General features: G+C 50.0%; 1 protein-coding gene across 1 annotated transcript in view; it reads left to right on the top strand.

Annotated features, from left to right (window-relative positions):
* LOC111154448 (basic proline-rich protein-like) overlaps positions 1–17,309 on the top strand; it is a 36,598-nt gene extending 19,289 nt beyond the window's left edge. The window contains exons 3-4 of the mRNA XM_022514055.1: positions 8,939–9,643; positions 16,534–17,309. Of these exons, the coding sequence (XP_022369763.1) occupies positions 8,939–9,643; positions 16,534–17,309 (1,481 nt within the window). The remainder of the gene's footprint in view (positions 1–8,938; positions 9,644–16,533) is intronic.
* The last annotated feature ends 860 nt before the right edge of the window (positions 17,310–18,169 follow it).

Genomic DNA, 18,169 nt, shown 5'->3' with positions numbered 1-18,169 from the left:
TCTCTGCCCTTTCTGCATCACGGGAACAGCCCTGGGAGGGTAAGCAACCTGGAAAAGCCAGGCCCTGAGTCTAGGGAGGTCCGGATCAAGGCCCAGGGGCCGCTGTCTCCATAATGTGTGGGAGCTGCTGCAAAGACGAGAGTCCAGCTGGTCTGACCCAGTACAGGCAAGGAACCTGGTGTTGTGGAGAACGGCCCCCGGGGCTCTGGGGGTGATTCTGCTGTCGGAAAGCTGTTGGCTTGCTCCACGGGAGTGTCATGCTGCCTAGCAGTGGGAATATTGACAGCAATGCCAGGTTTTGTAAATATACCAGGAATTACTTTCTTTAAGATTTATCGATTTATTTTAGGAGAGAAAGAGACAGAGCACCAGCGGAAGGGGCAGAGCTGAGGGAGCAAGAAGTTCCAGCAGGACCCGCAGCGGAGCGTGGAGCCCGACCCAGGGCTGGATCTCATGCCCTGAGATCATGACCTGAGCCAAAACCAGGAGTCGGATGCTCAGCCGACTGAGGCGCCCCGCCACCCCACACTGGAAATCACTTTTAAAAAGAGGATGAACAGTGTGCTTGCAAAAAACCATAAGTAAAAACTCTTGACAGTATCAGGTTTCTAGCAAACAAAGAGTCACAGGTAAGAAGTCAGGAATTTATAAAATGTGCCCATTTTTAACTGTCACAGAAAACAGTCCTAGGTCTTCAGCTGCCCTCCCTTCCTCGGAATCCCGCCCTGAGAGCACAGACCCAGATTCCACAGACACTCGGGCAAGACCCACTCCAGGGGCACAGTGTTCCAGGCTTGGAGCCACGTGACCAGCTCTGGCCAGTGGCTGTGGGCGGCAGTGGCCCGTGTCCCACTCTGCCCACTCTCTTCCTTGCAAGCCACATGTTACAGTGCAGTGTTTGGACGTGGAGGACACCTGGAGCTCTGAGTCACTGCGAGGAGGGAGCCCTGCCTACCCAGGACATGGCGAGGGGAAGGACCACGCTGCCCGCTGGGGCTTCGAGTTTGGCTGATGAGTGTAACCCTGACTACAGCTATTCTTTTCAATACTCTGCTTAAAAATACTTACAGAGCCTCTCCTCTAGATCTTCATTGCTGGGAACACGGGCACACACAGACACACACATGAACATGCACACAGCCCCTCGTGGCCACTGGGTTAATTTCCTTCAATATTCCAGAGGACTTCTCTTAATCCCACATTGACCACATTTTCTAAATTCCCACCTCAATATCATTCCACCATCATCCCCAAATCACACACAGATACACACATGCACATATAACATATACAGAGCATGTGAGTTCCTGGAATTCTGATTCATAGGACTATGTACTCTGCAATTTTGTACCAACTTTAGAATTTAAGTTCTTTTAGGGTGAGTTAGGGTTTGGTGACTTACTTCCTTCCCACTAAAATTATTAAGGGTTCATTTTCCTATTATAAATAATGGTTCAGTAGGCTACTTAGGCTTGATATTAATATAAAAACTTCTAGAACATTAAGAGAACTTGGTTTCTGGGCCAAAAGCCAGTCCACAGAAATCTTACCATCTCCATCTGAGGCTCGAAGTTATGACCCGCCCCAGTGCATGTGTGCTGTTAGTTAAGGATGAAACTTTTGGAAGTTACCAGTCATGTGCTTGGACTCCCTCCCCAGGTAGTCACGTAACAGCTGTGAGGGTGTTGCCCCCTATGCATTACGAAGATCAACGTGGCCCCAAAGCTCGGTGAGAGCTCTGTGAGGGTTAGACGCCCCCTGTCATTTCTCTCTGCAGGTTTTGCTTCTCCTTTCTGTTCCTCTCTTTCCCATCTTTCTCTCTTTACAATAGAAAGAGAGTCTTCAATAAATGGTGCTGGGGAAATTGGACAGCTATAGGTAGAAGAATGAAACTCGACCATTCTCTTACACCATACACAAAGATAAACTCAAAACAGATAAAAGACCTCAACGTGAGGCAGGAATCTATCAAAGTCCTCGAGGAGAACATAGGCAGTAACCTCTTCGACATTGGCCACAGCAACTTCTTTCAAGACACGTCTCCAAAGGCAAAGGAAACAAAAGCAAAAATGAACTTTTGGGACTTCATCAAGATCAAAAACTTCTGCACAGCAAAGGAAACAGTCAACAAAACAAAGAGGCAACCCACAGAATGGGAGAAGATATTCACAAATGACATTACAGACAAAGGGCTGATATCTGAGATCTATAAAGAACTCCTCAAACTCAACACACACAAAACAGATAATCACATCCAAAAATGGGCAGAAAACATGAACAGACACTTCCCCAATGAAGACATACAAATGGCTATCAGACACATGAAAAAATGTTCATCATCACTAGCCATCAGGGAGATTCAAATCAAAGCCTCATTGAGATACCACCTTACACCAGTTAGAATGGCCAAAATCAACAAGACAGGAAACAACGTGTGTTGGAGAAGATGTGGAGAAAGGGGAACCCTCTTACACGGTTGGTGGGAATGCAAGTTGGTGCAGCCACTTTGGAAAACAGGGTGGAGATTCCTTAAGAAATTAAAAATAGAGCTTCCCTATGACCCTGCAATTGCACTGCTGGGTATTTACCCCAAAGATACAGATGTAGTGAAAAGAAGGGCCATCTGTACCCCAGTGTTCATAGCAGCAGTGGCCACAGTCTGTGGAAAGAACCAAGATGCCCTTCAGCGGATGAATGGATAAGGAAGATGTGGTCCACATACACTATGGAGTATGATGCCTCCATCAGAAAGGATGAATACCCAACTTTTGTATCAACGTGGATGGGACTGGAGGAGATTATGCTGAGTGAAATAAGTCAAGCAGACAGAGTCAATTATCATACGGTTTCACTTACTTGTGGAACATAAGGAATAACACAGAGGACATTGGGAGAGGAGAGGAGAAGGGATTTGGGAGAAATTGGGTGGGAGGAGATGAACCATGAGAGACTGTGGACTCCAAGAAACAATCTGAGGGTTTTAGAGGGGAGGAGAGTGGGGGTTTGGGAGGGCCTGGTGGTGGGTACTAAGGAGGACACGTATTGCATGGAGCACTGGGTGTGGTGCATAAACAATGAATTCTGGAACACTGAAAAGAAATTTTAAAAAAATAAAAATTTTTTAAAAAGAAAGCATAGGTTTTATTATTTGTTCTATTTGCCAGAAAGAGCTTCCAGTGTTTCCAATTTCAAATACAAATAACATTTTTCTGGTTAAAATGTTTAAATTTCATTGTTTTTAGCTTACACCAACCACAATTTATTTGCCTCTGTGGTCAGGGTCATTCCAAGCAATGCGGCCTCTCCTGTTGTAAACGAAGAGCGTGCAGACAGAGCATGCACGGACTGGGCCCCTGTGCCCACCCCGAGCACCTGCTGAGTAGGCCCCTGGGCAAGCCTGATATGTGAGAGTCTCAGACACACACCATGGAGACCTGCCTTCCCTGAAGCTCCCTCTGACCCAGACCTGCAGGCCCAGATATGCAAGCTTGAGGCTCCCTTGCACAATGTGCTTAACTCAGATTTTCCATTTCTCCCTGGAAAAAGGAGGACAGAAATGATTGCTGCTGGCCTCCCTCCTTGTGAAGGACGGCTAACAAAGATTAACGTGATAACATTCAAAGGATACCTTAAGAACTTGGAACAGAAGCAGGCGGTACATGGAAAGATCCATAACCATATCTCAAAGTCTGGCTGGTAGATGGTGTCAGTCTACCTTTTGCAAATGCTGGCTTTCTTCACTATTGGCATTCAGGGACCAAATATGACTGTAATTGTTTGGCTTCATTTGAGAAAGAGAATGCATACAGAGAAACGTGCAGCTCTCCCCTGACATAGGCCCTCGATGTCCCTCCACACAGATGTTTTCCACGGCCGAAGGGGATGGCTAGCAGACTTCTGTCCTTCACCTGCCCCCCAGGGAGCCCAAATCAGCACAGACTCTTCCCCGAATCCTTGTTCTTGATACTAATTATAATTTTCAGAAGAGAACTGAGATATTTGAGGACAGAAACAGAATCACCTGCAGGAACCTTCCCATTTAAAAGCCCAGATGGTCGCACTTAGCAAAACACGGGTGCCAGGACCAAGCAGCCCCAGCTTTGGCCACATCGTCTCATGGCCTCTTCCACAGCCTCACGTGTCCTGAACCGCAGCCAGACCCTTTGCTTCCCCACAGGTGGCAGCGACGAGAGACTCGAATGAGCTCCCACAGACCCGCCGCACACAAGAGGTGTGAACATCTTCGACTCAAGGCTCAGAGCCAGCTGGTCGATGGGCAACCCCATCTCCCATGGTGACATGGCCTCAGGAGGTCCTGCTCCGGCATGAGTTCTCGCTCGGTTTCTCAGTTTTCTTGCAGCACATTTTTAATTCAAACAATATAAAAAAGCCTTAAAATAGCAAGTTGAGTCCTTCCCGAGCTGTCCTTCGGAGATAAGCAAACGTAGTTACCAGCTGGTTCATATTCAAATACCCGTGCCCATGGTCTGGGTATACTGCTGAGAGTTTAACAACAATTCCATTAATAGGCAGTTCTGAAAATTAATATTTTGAATAATTGCTAAACAGTCATATGGTAAAACTGACTTTTTTGGTGTAGCACTTTACAAATTTTAGCAAATCATGTTTTAATAAATGTCACTGGAAAATCAAGAGCGTTATTTCTGAAAAACTGCTCTTTGCCCCGCAGGGCTCAGATGGTCTGATTCTTGCCCAGGCATCACGGATTCCCCACCTGAATGTACCACACCACTTAGTCAGATCTTTCTTTAGGGCACTTCTGTCTGCCATCCTCAGAGCAAAGGCAGACACCCTCTTCTGTATTTGCTCCTGGAAGGGTGAAAGGGAATTCATGCCCCAAGATAACATGTAGACTAACTAAATGTTAAGTTCTCTTCCAAAGCTGGCATTCCATCCTTTTAAACTCTCATTTCTTCCCTGAACCTAACAGAGCTTTATCTGGCTGTTCAAAAAACTGCCACTTTACTTATTGGACAATTTTGACTTCCTGTGACTACTGCCATTTGCAGCATATTCTATCTTGAACACAGACCTCAGTTCTGTAAAAATTCATCTCTTAAAACAGGGAAGCAATGCCCACAATCTAACTACCAGTCAACATCTTGCTAGAGATATTACTCAATGCAATCAGATAAGAGAAATAAATTGGAGGCATAAAAATGAGTCAAGAAGCAAAGTTATTCCAAGATTCACAAGGAATCTTGGAACCCTGAAAAAAAAAACTTAAATTAAAAAAACAAAAAATCCAAAAAATAAAATAATGAACCCCCCGCAAAAGAGAAGCAAAATTATCCCTATTGGCTGAGGTGATGGTAAACCTGACTACATAGAAAGACAACCCCATTCTTGCACAGGATGATTCAAAATTATAAATTTAATGCAGTTCCAACAAAAATACTGACTTACAGAATTGGACAAGTTGTTACTAAACAAGCATGTAAAAACAGCCAAGAAAACTCTGAGAGAGATAGAGCTCTGAGTGAGAACAGGCCCAGCAGACCTTAAGACATGCTTCAAAGAGCTACTGGAATGTAGACAGATCAGGAGATGGAAACAGAGAGATCCCAGAACCCACCCAAGCACACATGGATATTCACCAAATGGCAAGAGTGATCCCTGGGACAAAGACTACCTTCTCATAAAACGTGCTGGAACGGCTGCTTAGCCGATGTGGAAAATAAAACTAGATCCAAACCTCACACCGTACCCAAGAACAAACTCCTAATCGGACTGGAGACCAGACGCAAACAATGAGATCACACAAGGCCCAGAAGAAACGTCACTAAGTTCCTCTTCAACCATAGGAGAAGAATTTCTAATTGTGACTCAAAATCCTAAGGCAATACAAAAAAAGGATCTATAAATTTGACTACAGGAAAAAAATTTTTATTAAATGTTAAAAACACTATAAGCAAAATTAAAAGGCAGCTGATACCCCAGGAGAAAATATTCACTGCACATACCACAGATAAAGGGCTAATGTACAACACATATAAAGAACTCTTAACAACAAGGGATCAAAGGATAAAAAGTCCAATAGAAACATGGGAAAGGGCAACAAACAATTCAGGGGGAAAGACATAAAAATGGCTCTCAGGCATATATTTTGAAGTGACAACACACTCCTTGGGTGAGGCCGTGGGGAGACAGGTTCTCTCATACGCTGCTGGCAGGAATGCACGCTGGTACAACCCTCTGCGAGGAAGATAAGGCAATTCTCACAGACCACATGCCCACTTCCCTTCGACCGACCCCGCAAACCCGCTTGTAGGAACCCACCCTAGAACATCTCACCACCAATACAAAAGTGCCGCGACACGGAGTGTCCGCGGAAGTGCTGTTTGCAGTTGCAGAATACTGGAAACACCTGCAGACCCATAGGAACCACAGAATCCACTCAATAGAGTCCCCGATGGGATGTCAAGAGATGGGACCATCGCCTCTGTGACACTCTTCAAAGATGCCAAGTTGGACTAATCATGGGGCGATGTCAGACACATCCAAATCGAAGGATGTTCTACGAGACCCATGAGCAGCCCTTCAAAGAGCCTCCAGGCCCTTGAAGACAAGCAAGGTCAGGAGGGTGACAGCTGAAGGCACGGGAAGCAGCAGGACGGCTGGGTGGTAGGGAGCCCTGGGTGAGACCCTGGCCCGGCAAGGACCTCACTAAGCAAACGGGCCAAGTTCAGATAACATCAAGGCCTAGTCACCAGCACTGCACCGACAGGAGGACCTGCTTTGACAACTGTGTGACGTCGGTGCCAGATGTCGGCATCAGAGGAAGCTACGTGCAGATGACGTCGTATTTTTTTGCAACTTTTCTGTAAATCTAGTATTATTTCAAACGTTTTTAAAACTCACAATTCCATAGACACCCCCCCCCCCGAAGAAAAAAATAAATACAGAAAAAGAGAAAGCCAGAGAGAGCCTGTTTTCTTTGGTCGCCTGTGTTCGCTCAGTTTACCCTTATCAGCTGGTGTTGGCCTCCGGGAGCTCCAGCCTCAAGGTCATCCCAAGCCTCTGATCCCCTGAGAGGCACCAGTTTGGCAAGGGCGGGGAGAGCTTCCTGTATTTGCTTTAAACTTTGTTTAAAGATTCAAATCCCTTAAAAACAGGAAGGTAGGTTTTTAAGTTATAGAACTGATGCATATGAAGGGGACGGGTAAGTGAAAAGAACACGAGCGCCTCCCACCCACCCAGAACGCCACCCCACCAAGCTCACCTCTGTGGACAGCAGGAGGGTGTTAATGTTTAAACACGCGAGGTCGTGTTGTACTACGGCAACTAACCTGCTGGTTCTCACTCAGCTCGTTCCTTGTAAGTGGTTCTCACTGGCTCCACCACGCTGTTTCATGGTCATGGTAAAAGCGCGGACCCGTTCCCCTCCTGACAGACACCGCAGCTGCTGTCACACAGATGCCTCCGGGAAGAGAGGTGTGTGTGTGTGTGTGTGTGTGCGCATTTGTGCAGCCCTGGAACACAACCCAGCAGGGGAGTGGCGCCGTGAAGCCACGAAGCCTTGTACATCCAGGAGCTGGGGACTGTCGCCCCTCCCTGGCTTACTGGAGAGCTTGTTTCCCAGGGACGTTCCTGCACTGGGTTGAAGGAAGGCTTAGCATTTTTCCAGCCAGATGGAGGAAAACAGTGCACAGTTGTCCTTTTGAAAACTTCCTTGAGTTATGAGCGACGCTGTGAATTCGGTCCTGCTGACTGGTCATCAGATGGGTCCACCTGAACCGTCTTTTCCATGTCGGCGGACGTCAGACTGGGCTGTTACCTTTTCTTACACATCTGAGCAGTCTTTACATTTAAGGAAAATACACTTTTGTGCATTGCAAAGGTTTTTCGTGTTATACTTTGCCTTTTGATTTTATTTATGGCATTTGTGTTGTGCAGTTTTCTTCTTCCATCAAATTTACTCATCTCTTTTATGAGCTTCACAGTTTTTGTCGTTCTTAGAAATGATTTTACTGTGTACAAAAAAAATGTTTTCTCTAGTAATTGTTTGGTTTCACTTTTTATATTGAAATCTTTGGTCAACATTGAATTTATTTTGACCTATATATGGAGGTAAGACCATGTTTGAATTCAAATCACAAAACTCTAAGCAAGTCCACAGGAAGTTGGTGCCTTGGCTCCAAGTCAGCATATTAGAGCCTTTCTCAAACACTCAGGGGTAATGAAATGTGAACTTTCTGCTCTGGGACCCAGAACTGGGGACAGTAAGTACTGAAGCGGAGGGATGCACGGACTGAATGTTTGTGTCTCCCCCAGGTTCATGTGTTGAAACCCTAACCCCAAGGCGATGGTGTAAGCGTCACAGGACTTTTTGTTCCTCACGACCCGGGGTTCTCGGTCACGCTGACGGAAGGATAAAGAGGTAGACCAGGCAGAGTGCTGGGCAGCAAAGCAGTGTTTATCGGGCGACAACACAAAGCCTCTGGAGAGGGAGGGGACCCGAGATGGCTGCCATTCTGGGATTTAAATCCAGGGGTTTTATAAGCCCTTTTGTAGAACTATCTTGATCGTCCTGGGTGTGGGTCCTTGTGGACTGGCCGCTGACTTGGGTCGGCTCTGGTCACGCACCCCTCCACCCAAAGGTGGTTGTTCACGTGTTGATGGTCTCTTGGGCTGACCTGTGTAGCCTAACTGCGTCCACCTGTGATGGTGACCCCTGTTTCATGGTGGGCTGTTTTGTCTCAGGACGTTTTGCAAAAGCGACTCCTGCCGAGGCTGCTGGACAGGATGCCCCGGTGCTCTCGTCTGGGCCGTCCAACAGGATGGGGGCCTGGTTTTGTCTCAGCTGCCCCAGCTCTCTTGCTTTCTTGTTGGGGACCCTGGCCCTGACCACCCAAGTGTCCAATTAACTCCGACTATGGGGTGGTGACCAGGACATGGGGGTGGGGCCCCGTGGAAGGGATCCGGGCCCTGGTAGAAGGGACCCCGACGGCTGGCCCGCTCTCCTTCCACCGTGAGCACGGGGCGCGCGGGCGGCTGTCTGCGGCGGGGACGCGGGAGCCTCACTGCCCCGCGCGGCTGCGGCCTCCAGACCCGGGAGCCTCCAGGACCCGGAGCCGCGAACGTCCGTCGCCCACAAGCCCCCGGTGGCGGCGTCCGCAACAGCCCCGCGCGCGTGTGGTGCCAGGACGGCCGCGCGGCCGCAGCGCCCAGGGGCCGGCCGGGTCCGGGCTTCCGGCCGACCTTCCGCGCGCGCCGGCCACGGGGCAGACAGGCCACGCGGCGCCGGGCACGGACGCCTCCTTCCGCTACACGCGCGGTCTCCGCCCGCGCCTCCCCTCGAGCTGCGTGAGGGACCCCGCCGGGCGCTGGCCCCGCCGGCCCCGCCGGCCCAGCCCTAACCCGGCTCACGGCCCGGCGCCCCCAGCAAGCTCGGAACAGGCTCTGCGCGTCCGCGAACCCCGACGCGCACGGACCACGCGGGAGCCGAGGGGGAAGGGGCGGCGCGGCCGGGGGCTTCCTGTCCCTGACCCCGGGGGTCGCCGAGCCTCGCCGGACCCGCCTTCGTCCGGGCTGCATCGTCGCACGTGCGGCTCAGCGACCCCCGCTCCAGCCGCGCCCCCCGCGCCGACGAGGAAGCCGCGGACCCTCAAGCAGACCAAAGGCAAAGGAAACAAAAGCAAAAATGAACTTTTGGGACTTCATCAAGATCAAAAACTTCTGCACAGCAAAGGAAACAGTCAACAAAACAAAGAGGCAACCCACAGAATGGGAGAAGATATTCACAAATGACATTACAGACAAAGGGCTGATATCTGAGATCTATAAAGAACTCCTCAAACTCAACACACACAAAACAGATAATCACATCCAAAAATGGGCAGAAAACATGAACAGACACTTCCCCAAAGAAGACATACAAATGGCTAACAGACACATGAAAAAATGTTCATCATCACTAGCCATCAGGGAGATTCAAATCAAAGCCTCATTGAGATATCACCTTACACCAGTTAGAATGGCCAAAATCAACAAGACAGGAAACAACGTGTGTTGGAGAAGATGTGGAGAAAGGGGAACCCTCTTACACGGTTGGTGGGAATGCAAGTTGGTGCAGCCACTTTGGAAAACAGGGTGGAGATTCCTTAAGAAATTAAAAATAGAGCTTCCCTATGACCCTGCAATTGCACTGCTGGGTATTTACCCCAAAGATACAGATGTAGTGAAAAGAAGGGCCATCTGTACCCCAGTGTTCATAGCAGCAGTGGCCACAGTCTGTGGAAAGAACCAAGATGCCCTTCAGCGGATGAATGGATAAGGAAGATGTGGTCCACATACACTATGGAGTATGATGCCTCCATCAGAAAGGATGAATACCCAACTTTTGTATCAACGTGGATGGGACTGGAGGAGATTATGCTGAGTGAAATAAGTCAAGCAGACAGAGTCAATTATCATACGGTTTCACTTACTTGTGGAACATAAGGAATAACACAGAGGACATTGGGAGAGGAGAGGAGAAGGGATTTGGGAGAAATTGGGTGGGAGGAGATGAACCATGAGAGACTGTGGACTCCAAGAAACAATCTGAGGGTTTTAGAGGGGAGGAGAGTGGGGGTTTGGGAGGGCCTGGTGGTGGGTACTAAGGAGGACACGTATTGCATGGAGCACTGGGTGTGGTGCATAAACAATGAATTCTGGAACACTGAAAAGAAATTTTAAAAAAATAAAAATTTTTTAAAAAGAAAGCATAGGTTTTATTATTTGTTCTATTTGCCAGAAAGAGCTTCCAGTGTTTCCAATTTCAAATACAAATAACATTTTTCTGGTTAAAATGTTTAAATTTCATTGTTTTTAGCTTACACCAACCACAATTTATTTGCCTCTGTGGTCAGGGTCATTCCAAGCAATGCGGCCTCTCCTGTTGTAAACGAAGAGCGTGCAGACAGAGCATGCACGGACTGGGCCCCTGTGCCCACCCCGAGCACCTGCTGAGTAGGCCCCTGGGCAAGCCTGATATGTGAGAGTCTCAGACACACACCATGGAGACCTGCCTTCCCTGAAGCTCCCTCTGACCCAGACCTGCAGGCCCAGATATGCAAGCTTGAGGCTCCCTTGCACAATGTGCTTAACTCAGATTTTCCATTTCTCCCTGGAAAAAGGAGGACAGAAATGATTGCTGCTGGCCTCCCTCCTTGTGAAGGACGGCTAACAAAGATTAACGTGATAACATTCAAAGGATACCTTAAGAACTTGGAACAGAAGCAGGCGGTACATGGAAAGATCCATAACCATATCTCAAAGTCTGGCTGGTAGATGGTGTCAGTCTACCTTTTGCAAATGCTGGCTTTCTTCACTATTGGCATTCAGGGACCAAATATGACTGTAATTGTTTGGCTTCATTTGAGAAAGAGAATGCATACAGAGAAACGTGCAGCTCTCCCCTGACATAGGCCCTCGATGTCCCTCCACACAGATGTTTTCCACGGCCGAAGGGGATGGCTAGCAGACTTCTGTCCTTCACCTGCCCCCCAGGGAGCCCAAATCAGCACAGACTCTTCCCCGAATCCTTGTTCTTGATACTAATTATAATTTTCAGAAGAGAACTGAGATATTTGAGGACAGAAACAGAATCACCTGCAGGAACCTTCCCATTTAAAAGCCCAGATGGTCGCACTTAGCAAAACACGGGTGCCAGGACCAAGCAGCCCCAGCTTTGGCCACATCGTCTCATGGCCTCTTCCACAGCCTCACGTGTCCTGAACCGCAGCCAGACCCTTTGCTTCCCCACAGGTGGCAGCGACGAGAGACTCGAATGAGCTCCCACAGACCCGCCGCACACAAGAGGTGTGAACATCTTCGACTCAAGGCTCAGAGCCAGCTGGTCGATGGGCAACCCCATCTCCCATGGTGACATGGCCTCAGGAGGTCCTGCTCCGGCATGAGTTCTCGCTCGGTTTCTCAGTTTTCTTGCAGCACATTTTTAATTCAAACAATATAAAAAAGCCTTAAAATAGCAAGTTGAGTCCTTCCCGAGCTGTCCTTCGGAGATAAGCAAACGTAGTTACCAGCTGGTTCATATTCAAATACCCGTGCCCATGGTCTGGGTATACTGCTGAGAGTTTAACAACAATTCCATTAATAGGCAGTTCTGAAAATTAATATTTTGAATAATTGCTAAACAGTCATATGGTAAAACTGACTTTTTTGGTGTAGCACTTTACAAATTTTAGCAAATCATGTTTTAATAAATGTCACTGGAAAATCAAGAGCGTTATTTCTGAAAAACTGCTCTTTGCCCCGCAGGGCTCAGATGGTCTGATTCTTGCCCAGGCATCACGGATTCCCCACCTGAATGTACCACACCACTTAGTCAGATCTTTCTTTAGGGCACTTCTGTCTGCCATCCTCAGAGCAAAGGCAGACACCCTCTTCTGTATTTGCTCCTGGAAGGGTGAAAGGGAATTCATGCCCCAAGATAACATGTAGACTAACTAAATGTTAAGTTCTCTTCCAAAGCTGGCATTCCATCCTTTTAAACTCTCATTTCTTCCCTGAACCTAACAGAGCTTTATCTGGCTGTTCAAAAAACTGCCACTTTACTTATTGGACAATTTTGACTTCCTGTGACTACTGCCATTTGCAGCATATTCTATCTTGAACACAGACCTCAGTTCTGTAAAAATTCATCTCTTAAAACAGGGAAGCAATGCCCACAATCTAACTACCAGTCAACATCTTGCTAGAGATATTACTCAATGCAATCAGATAAGAGAAATAAATTGGAGGCATAAAAATGAGTCAAGAAGCAAAGTTATTCCAAGATTCACAAGGAATCTTGGAACCCTGAAAAAAAAAACTTAAATTAAAAAAACAAAAAATCCAAAAAATAAAATAATGAACCCCCCGCAAAAGAGAAGCAAAATTATCCCTATTGGCTGAGGTGATGGTAAACCTGACTACATAGAAAGACAACCCCATTCTTGCATAGGATGATTCAAAATTATAAATTTAATGCAGTTCCAACAAAAATACTGACTTACAGAATTGGACAAGTTGTTACTAAACAAGCATGTAAAAACAGCCAAGAAAACTCTGAGAGAGATAGAGCTCTGAGTGAGAACAGGCCCAGCAGACCTTAAGACATGCTTCAAAGAGCTACTGGAATGTAGACAGATCAGGAGATGGAAACAGAGAGATCCCAGAACCCACCCAAGCACACATGGATATTCACCAAATGGCAAGAGTGATCCCTGGGACAAAGACTACCTTCTCATAAAACGTGCTGGAACGGCTGCTTAGCCGATGTGGAAAATAAAACTAGATCCAAACCTCACACCGTACCCAAGAACAAACTCCTAATCGGACTGGAGACCAGACGCAAACAATGAGATCACACAAGGCCCAGAAGAAACGTCACTAAGTTCCTCTTCAACCATAGGAGAAGAATTTCTAATTGTGACTCAAAATCCTAAGGCAATACAAAAAAAGGATCTATAAATTTGACTACAGGAAAAAAATTTTTATTAAATGTTAAAAACACTATAAGCAAAATTAAAAGGCAGCTGATACCCCAGGAGAAAATATTCACTGCACATACCACAGATAAAGGGCTAATGTACAACACATATAAAGAACTCTTAACAACAAGGGATCAAAGGATAAAAAGTCCAATAGAAACATGGGAAAGGGCAACAAACAATTCAGGGGGAAAGACATAAAAATGGCTCTCAGGCATATATTTTGAAGTGACAACACACTCCTTGGGTGAGGCCGTGGGGAGACAGGTTCTCTCATACGCTGCTGGCAGGAATGCACGCTGGTACAACCCTCTGCGAGGAAGATAAGGCAATTCTCACAGACCACATGCCCACTTCCCTTCGACCGACCCCGCAAACCCGCTTGTAGGAACCCACCCTAGAACATCTCACCACCAATACAAAAGTGCCGCGACACGGAGTGTCCGCGGAAGTGCTGTTTGCAGTTGCAGAATACTGGAAACACCTGCAGACCCATAGGAACCACAGAATCCACTCAATAGAGTCCCCGATGGGATGTCAAGAGATGGGACCATCGCCTCTGTGACACTCTTCAAAGATGCCAAGTTGGACTAATCATGGGGCGATGTCAGACACATCCAAATCGAAGGATGTTCTACGAGACCCATGAGCAGCCCTTCAAAGAGCCTCCAGGCCCTTGAAGACAAGCAAGGTCAGGAGGGTGACAGCTGAAGGCACGGGAAGCAGCAGGACGGCTGGGTGGTAGGGAGCCCTGGGTGAGACCCTGGCCCGGCAAGGACCTCACTAAGCAAACGGGCCAAGTTCAGATAACATCAAGGCCTAGTCACCAGCACTGCACCGACAGGAGGACCTGCTTTGACAACTGTGTGACGTCGGTGCCAGATGTCGGCATCAGAGGAAGCTACGTGCAGATGACGTCGTATTTTTTTGCAACTTTTCTGTAAATCTAGTATTATTTCAAACGTTTTTAAAACTCACAATTCCATAGACACCCCCCCCCCCGAAGAAAAAAATAAATACAGAAAAAGAGAAAGCCAGAGAGAGCCTGTTTTCTTTGGTCGCCTGTGTTCGCTCAGTTTACCCTTATCAGCTGGTGTTGGCCTCCGGGAGCTCCAGCCTCAAGGTCATCCCAAGCCTCTGATCCCCTGAGAGGCACCAGTTTGGCAAGGGCGGGGAGAGCTTCCTGTATTTGCTTTAAACTTTGTTTAAAGATTCAAATCCCTTAAAAACAGGAAGGTAGGTTTTTAAGTTATAGAACTGATGCATATGAAGGGGACGGGTAAGTGAAAAGAACACGAGCGCCTCCCACCCACCCAGAACGCCACCCCACCAAGCTCACCTCTGTGGACAGCAGGAGGGTGTTAATGTTTAAACACGCGAGGTCGTGTTGTACTACGGCAACTAACCTGCTGGTTCTCACTCAGCTCGTTCCTTGTAAGTGGTTCTCACTGGCTCCACCACGCTGTTTCATGGTCATGGTAAAAGCGCGGACCCGTTCCCCTCCTGACAGACACCGCAGCTGCTGTCACACAGATGCCTCCGGGAAGAGAGGTGTGTGTGTGTGTGTGTGTGTGCGCATTTGTGCAGCCCTGGAACACAACCCAGCAGGGGAGTGGCGCCGTGAAGCCACGAAGCCTTGTACATCCAGGAGCTGGGGACTGTCGCCCCTCCCTGGCTTACTGGAGAGCTTGTTTCCCAGGGACGTTCCTGCACTGGGTTGAAGGAAGGCTTAGCATTTTTCCAGCCAGATGGAGGAAAACAGTGCACAGTTGTCCTTTTGAAAACTTCCTTGAGTTATGAGCGACGCTGTGAATTCGGTCCTGCTGACTGGTCATCAGATGGGTCCACCTGAACCGTCTTTTCCATGTCGGCGGACGTCAGACTGGGCTGTTACCTTTTCTTACACATCTGAGCAGTCTTTACATTTAAGGAAAATACACTTTTGTGCATTGCAAAGGTTTTTCGTGTTATACTTTGCCTTTTGATTTTATTTATGGCATTTGTGTTGTGCAGTTTTCTTCTTCCATCAAATTTACTCATCTCTTTTATGAGCTTCACAGTTTTTGTCGTTCTTAGAAATGATTTTACTGTGTACAAAAAAAATGTTTTCTCTAGTAATTGTTTGGTTTCACTTTTTATATTGAAATCTTTGGTCAACATTGAATTTATTTTGACCTATATATGGAGGTAAGACCATGTTTGAATTCAAATCACAAAACTCTAAGCAAGTCCACAGGAAGTTGGTGCCTTGGCTCCAAGTCAGCATATTAGAGCCTTTCTCAAACACTCAGGGGTAATGAAATGTGAACTTTCTGCTCTGGGACCCAGAACTGGGGACAGTAAGTACTGAAGCGGAGGGATGCACGGACTGAATGTTTGTGTCTCCCCCAGGTTCATGTGTTGAAACCCTAACCCCAAGGCGATGGTGTAAGCGTCACAGGACTTTTTGTTCCTCACGACCCGGGGTTCTCGGTCACGCTGACGGAAGGATAAAGAGGTAGACCAGGCAGAGTGCTGGGCAGCAAAGCAGTGTTTATCGGGCGACAACACAAAGCCTCTGGAGAGGGAGGGGACCCGAGATGGCTGCCATTCTGGGATTTAAATCCAGGGGTTTTATAAGCCCTTTTGTAGAACTATCTTGATCGTCCTGGGTGTGGGTCCTTGTGGACTGGCCGCTGACTTGGGTCGGCTCTGGTCACGCACCCCTCCACCCAAAGGTGGTTGTTCACGTGTTGATGGTCTCTTGGGCTGACCTGTGTAGCCTAACTGCGTCCACCTGTGATGGTGACCCCTGTTTCATGGTGGGCTGTTTTGTCTCAGGACGTTTTGCAAAAGCGACTCCTGCCGAGGCTGCTGGACAGGATGCCCCGGTGCTCTCGTCTGGGCCGTCCAACAGGATGGGGGCCTGGTTTTGTCTCAGCTGCCCCAGCTCTCTTGCTTTCTTGTTGGGGACCCTGGCCCTGACCACCCAAGTGTCCAATTAACTCCGACTATGGGGTGGTGACCAGGACATGGGGGTGGGGCCCCGTGGAAGGGATCCGGGCCCTGGTAGAAGGGACCCCGACGGCTGGCCCGCTCTCCTTCCACCGTGAGCACGGGGCGCGCGGGCGGCTGTCTGCGGCGGGGACGCGGGAGCCTCACTGCCCCGCGCGGCTGCGGCCTCCAGACCCGGGAGCCTCCAGGACCCGGAGCCGCGAACGTCCGTCGCCCACAAGCCCCCGGTGGCGGCGTCCGCAACAGCCCCGCGCGCGTGTGGTGCCAGGACGGCCGCGCGGCCGCAGCGCCCAGGGGCCGGCCGGGTCCGGGCTTCCGGCCGACCTTCCGCGCGCGCCGGCCACGGGGCAGACAGGCCACGCGGCGCCGGGCACGGACGCCTCCTTCCGCTACACGCGCGGTCTCCGCCCGCGCCTCCCCTCGAGCTGCGTGAGGGACCCCGCCGGGCGCTGGCCCCGCCGGCCCCGCCGGCCCAGCCCTAACCCGGCTCACGGCCCGGCGCCCCCAGCAAGCTCGGAACAGGCTCTGCGCGTCCGCGAACCCCGACGCGCACGGACCACGCGGGAGCCGAGGGGGAAGGGGCGGCGCGGCCGGGGGCTTCCTGTCCCTGACCCCGGGGGTCGCCGAGCCTCGCCGGACCCGCCTTCGTCCGGGCTGCATCGTCGCACGTGCGGCTCAGCGACCCCCGCTCCAGCCGCGCCCCCCGCGCCGACGAGGAAGCCGCGGACCCTCAAGCAGACACCCCGGAGCGCGGGGAACCCCGGAGCGCGGGGAACCCCGGAGCGCGGGGAACCCCGGAGCGCGGGGAGCACGTGACCCGCGTCCCTCCGGGCTCTGGAGGACAACTGCGCCGGCGCACCCGGGTGAAAGAGGGGCTCGGCCCGGACAGGGGGCGGGGCCCGGGCAGGGGCGGGGCCCGGGCAGGGGCGGGGCCCGGGCAGGGGCGGGGCCCGGGGAAGGGGCGGGCACGGCAGGAAGGGCCGCGCAGCAGGCGGCCCCTGCGCTCCAGCTGCGGAGGCGACAAGGAGACCGGCTTGGGCGTCTGCTACGACAGGCACGCGCCGTACGTGACGCGACCCCTAACGTCTACTGCCTCCAGCGCTCTAGGCGCGCTCGATGATAATGGTTCCTGGGCCCCCCCAGCCCAAGGCCACACTGAGTCACTTTAACGCAAGCCTGAGCGCACCCGTGCTGCCTCTCTTAACCTCTACTGGACTGCAGGGATCTCGGGAAAACCCCGAGGACCAGCTGCCCCTAAACTGCCTTCAAATGCAAAATGGCAGGCGGCGATTTCAGCTTCCAGACCCCCATCCCCTCCCTGCACGATTGTTTGTTGCCGGAACCCCTTGTGCTGATTTTGCTCCAGATTTCTAAAGTTCCGTTCCTGACGAGAAGTACCCGTAGGCGGAAGCAGAAGATGCAACAATCAAAATCCACTTCGAAACGCACGCACCGGGCGGTCAACCCTTCCAACTCCATCCGTCCGCCTCTGGAACAGGGAGCGGGTCTTTTCTTGAAGAGAAGACCGCTTCCTCAGCTCCCTGTGGTCTCTGCCACCAGCTTGCTGGGAGTGGGGAAGATGCGTTCAGCCCGCCTTCGTCCCCAGTGCCATGAGCAGGAACCATGCCCACCACAGGGCCGCACTGAGAGGCCCTTCTCTGAAGACAGCTTGCAAT

This window comes from Enhydra lutris, unplaced genomic scaffold (genome assembly GCF_002288905.1).
Source record: "Enhydra lutris kenyoni isolate GAN:26980312 unplaced genomic scaffold, ASM228890v2 scaffoldscaffold37, whole genome shotgun sequence".
Classification (NCBI taxonomy): Eukaryota; Metazoa; Chordata; class Mammalia; order Carnivora; family Mustelidae; genus Enhydra; species Enhydra lutris.
This window is presented reverse-complemented; position numbering and strand designations above follow the sequence as displayed.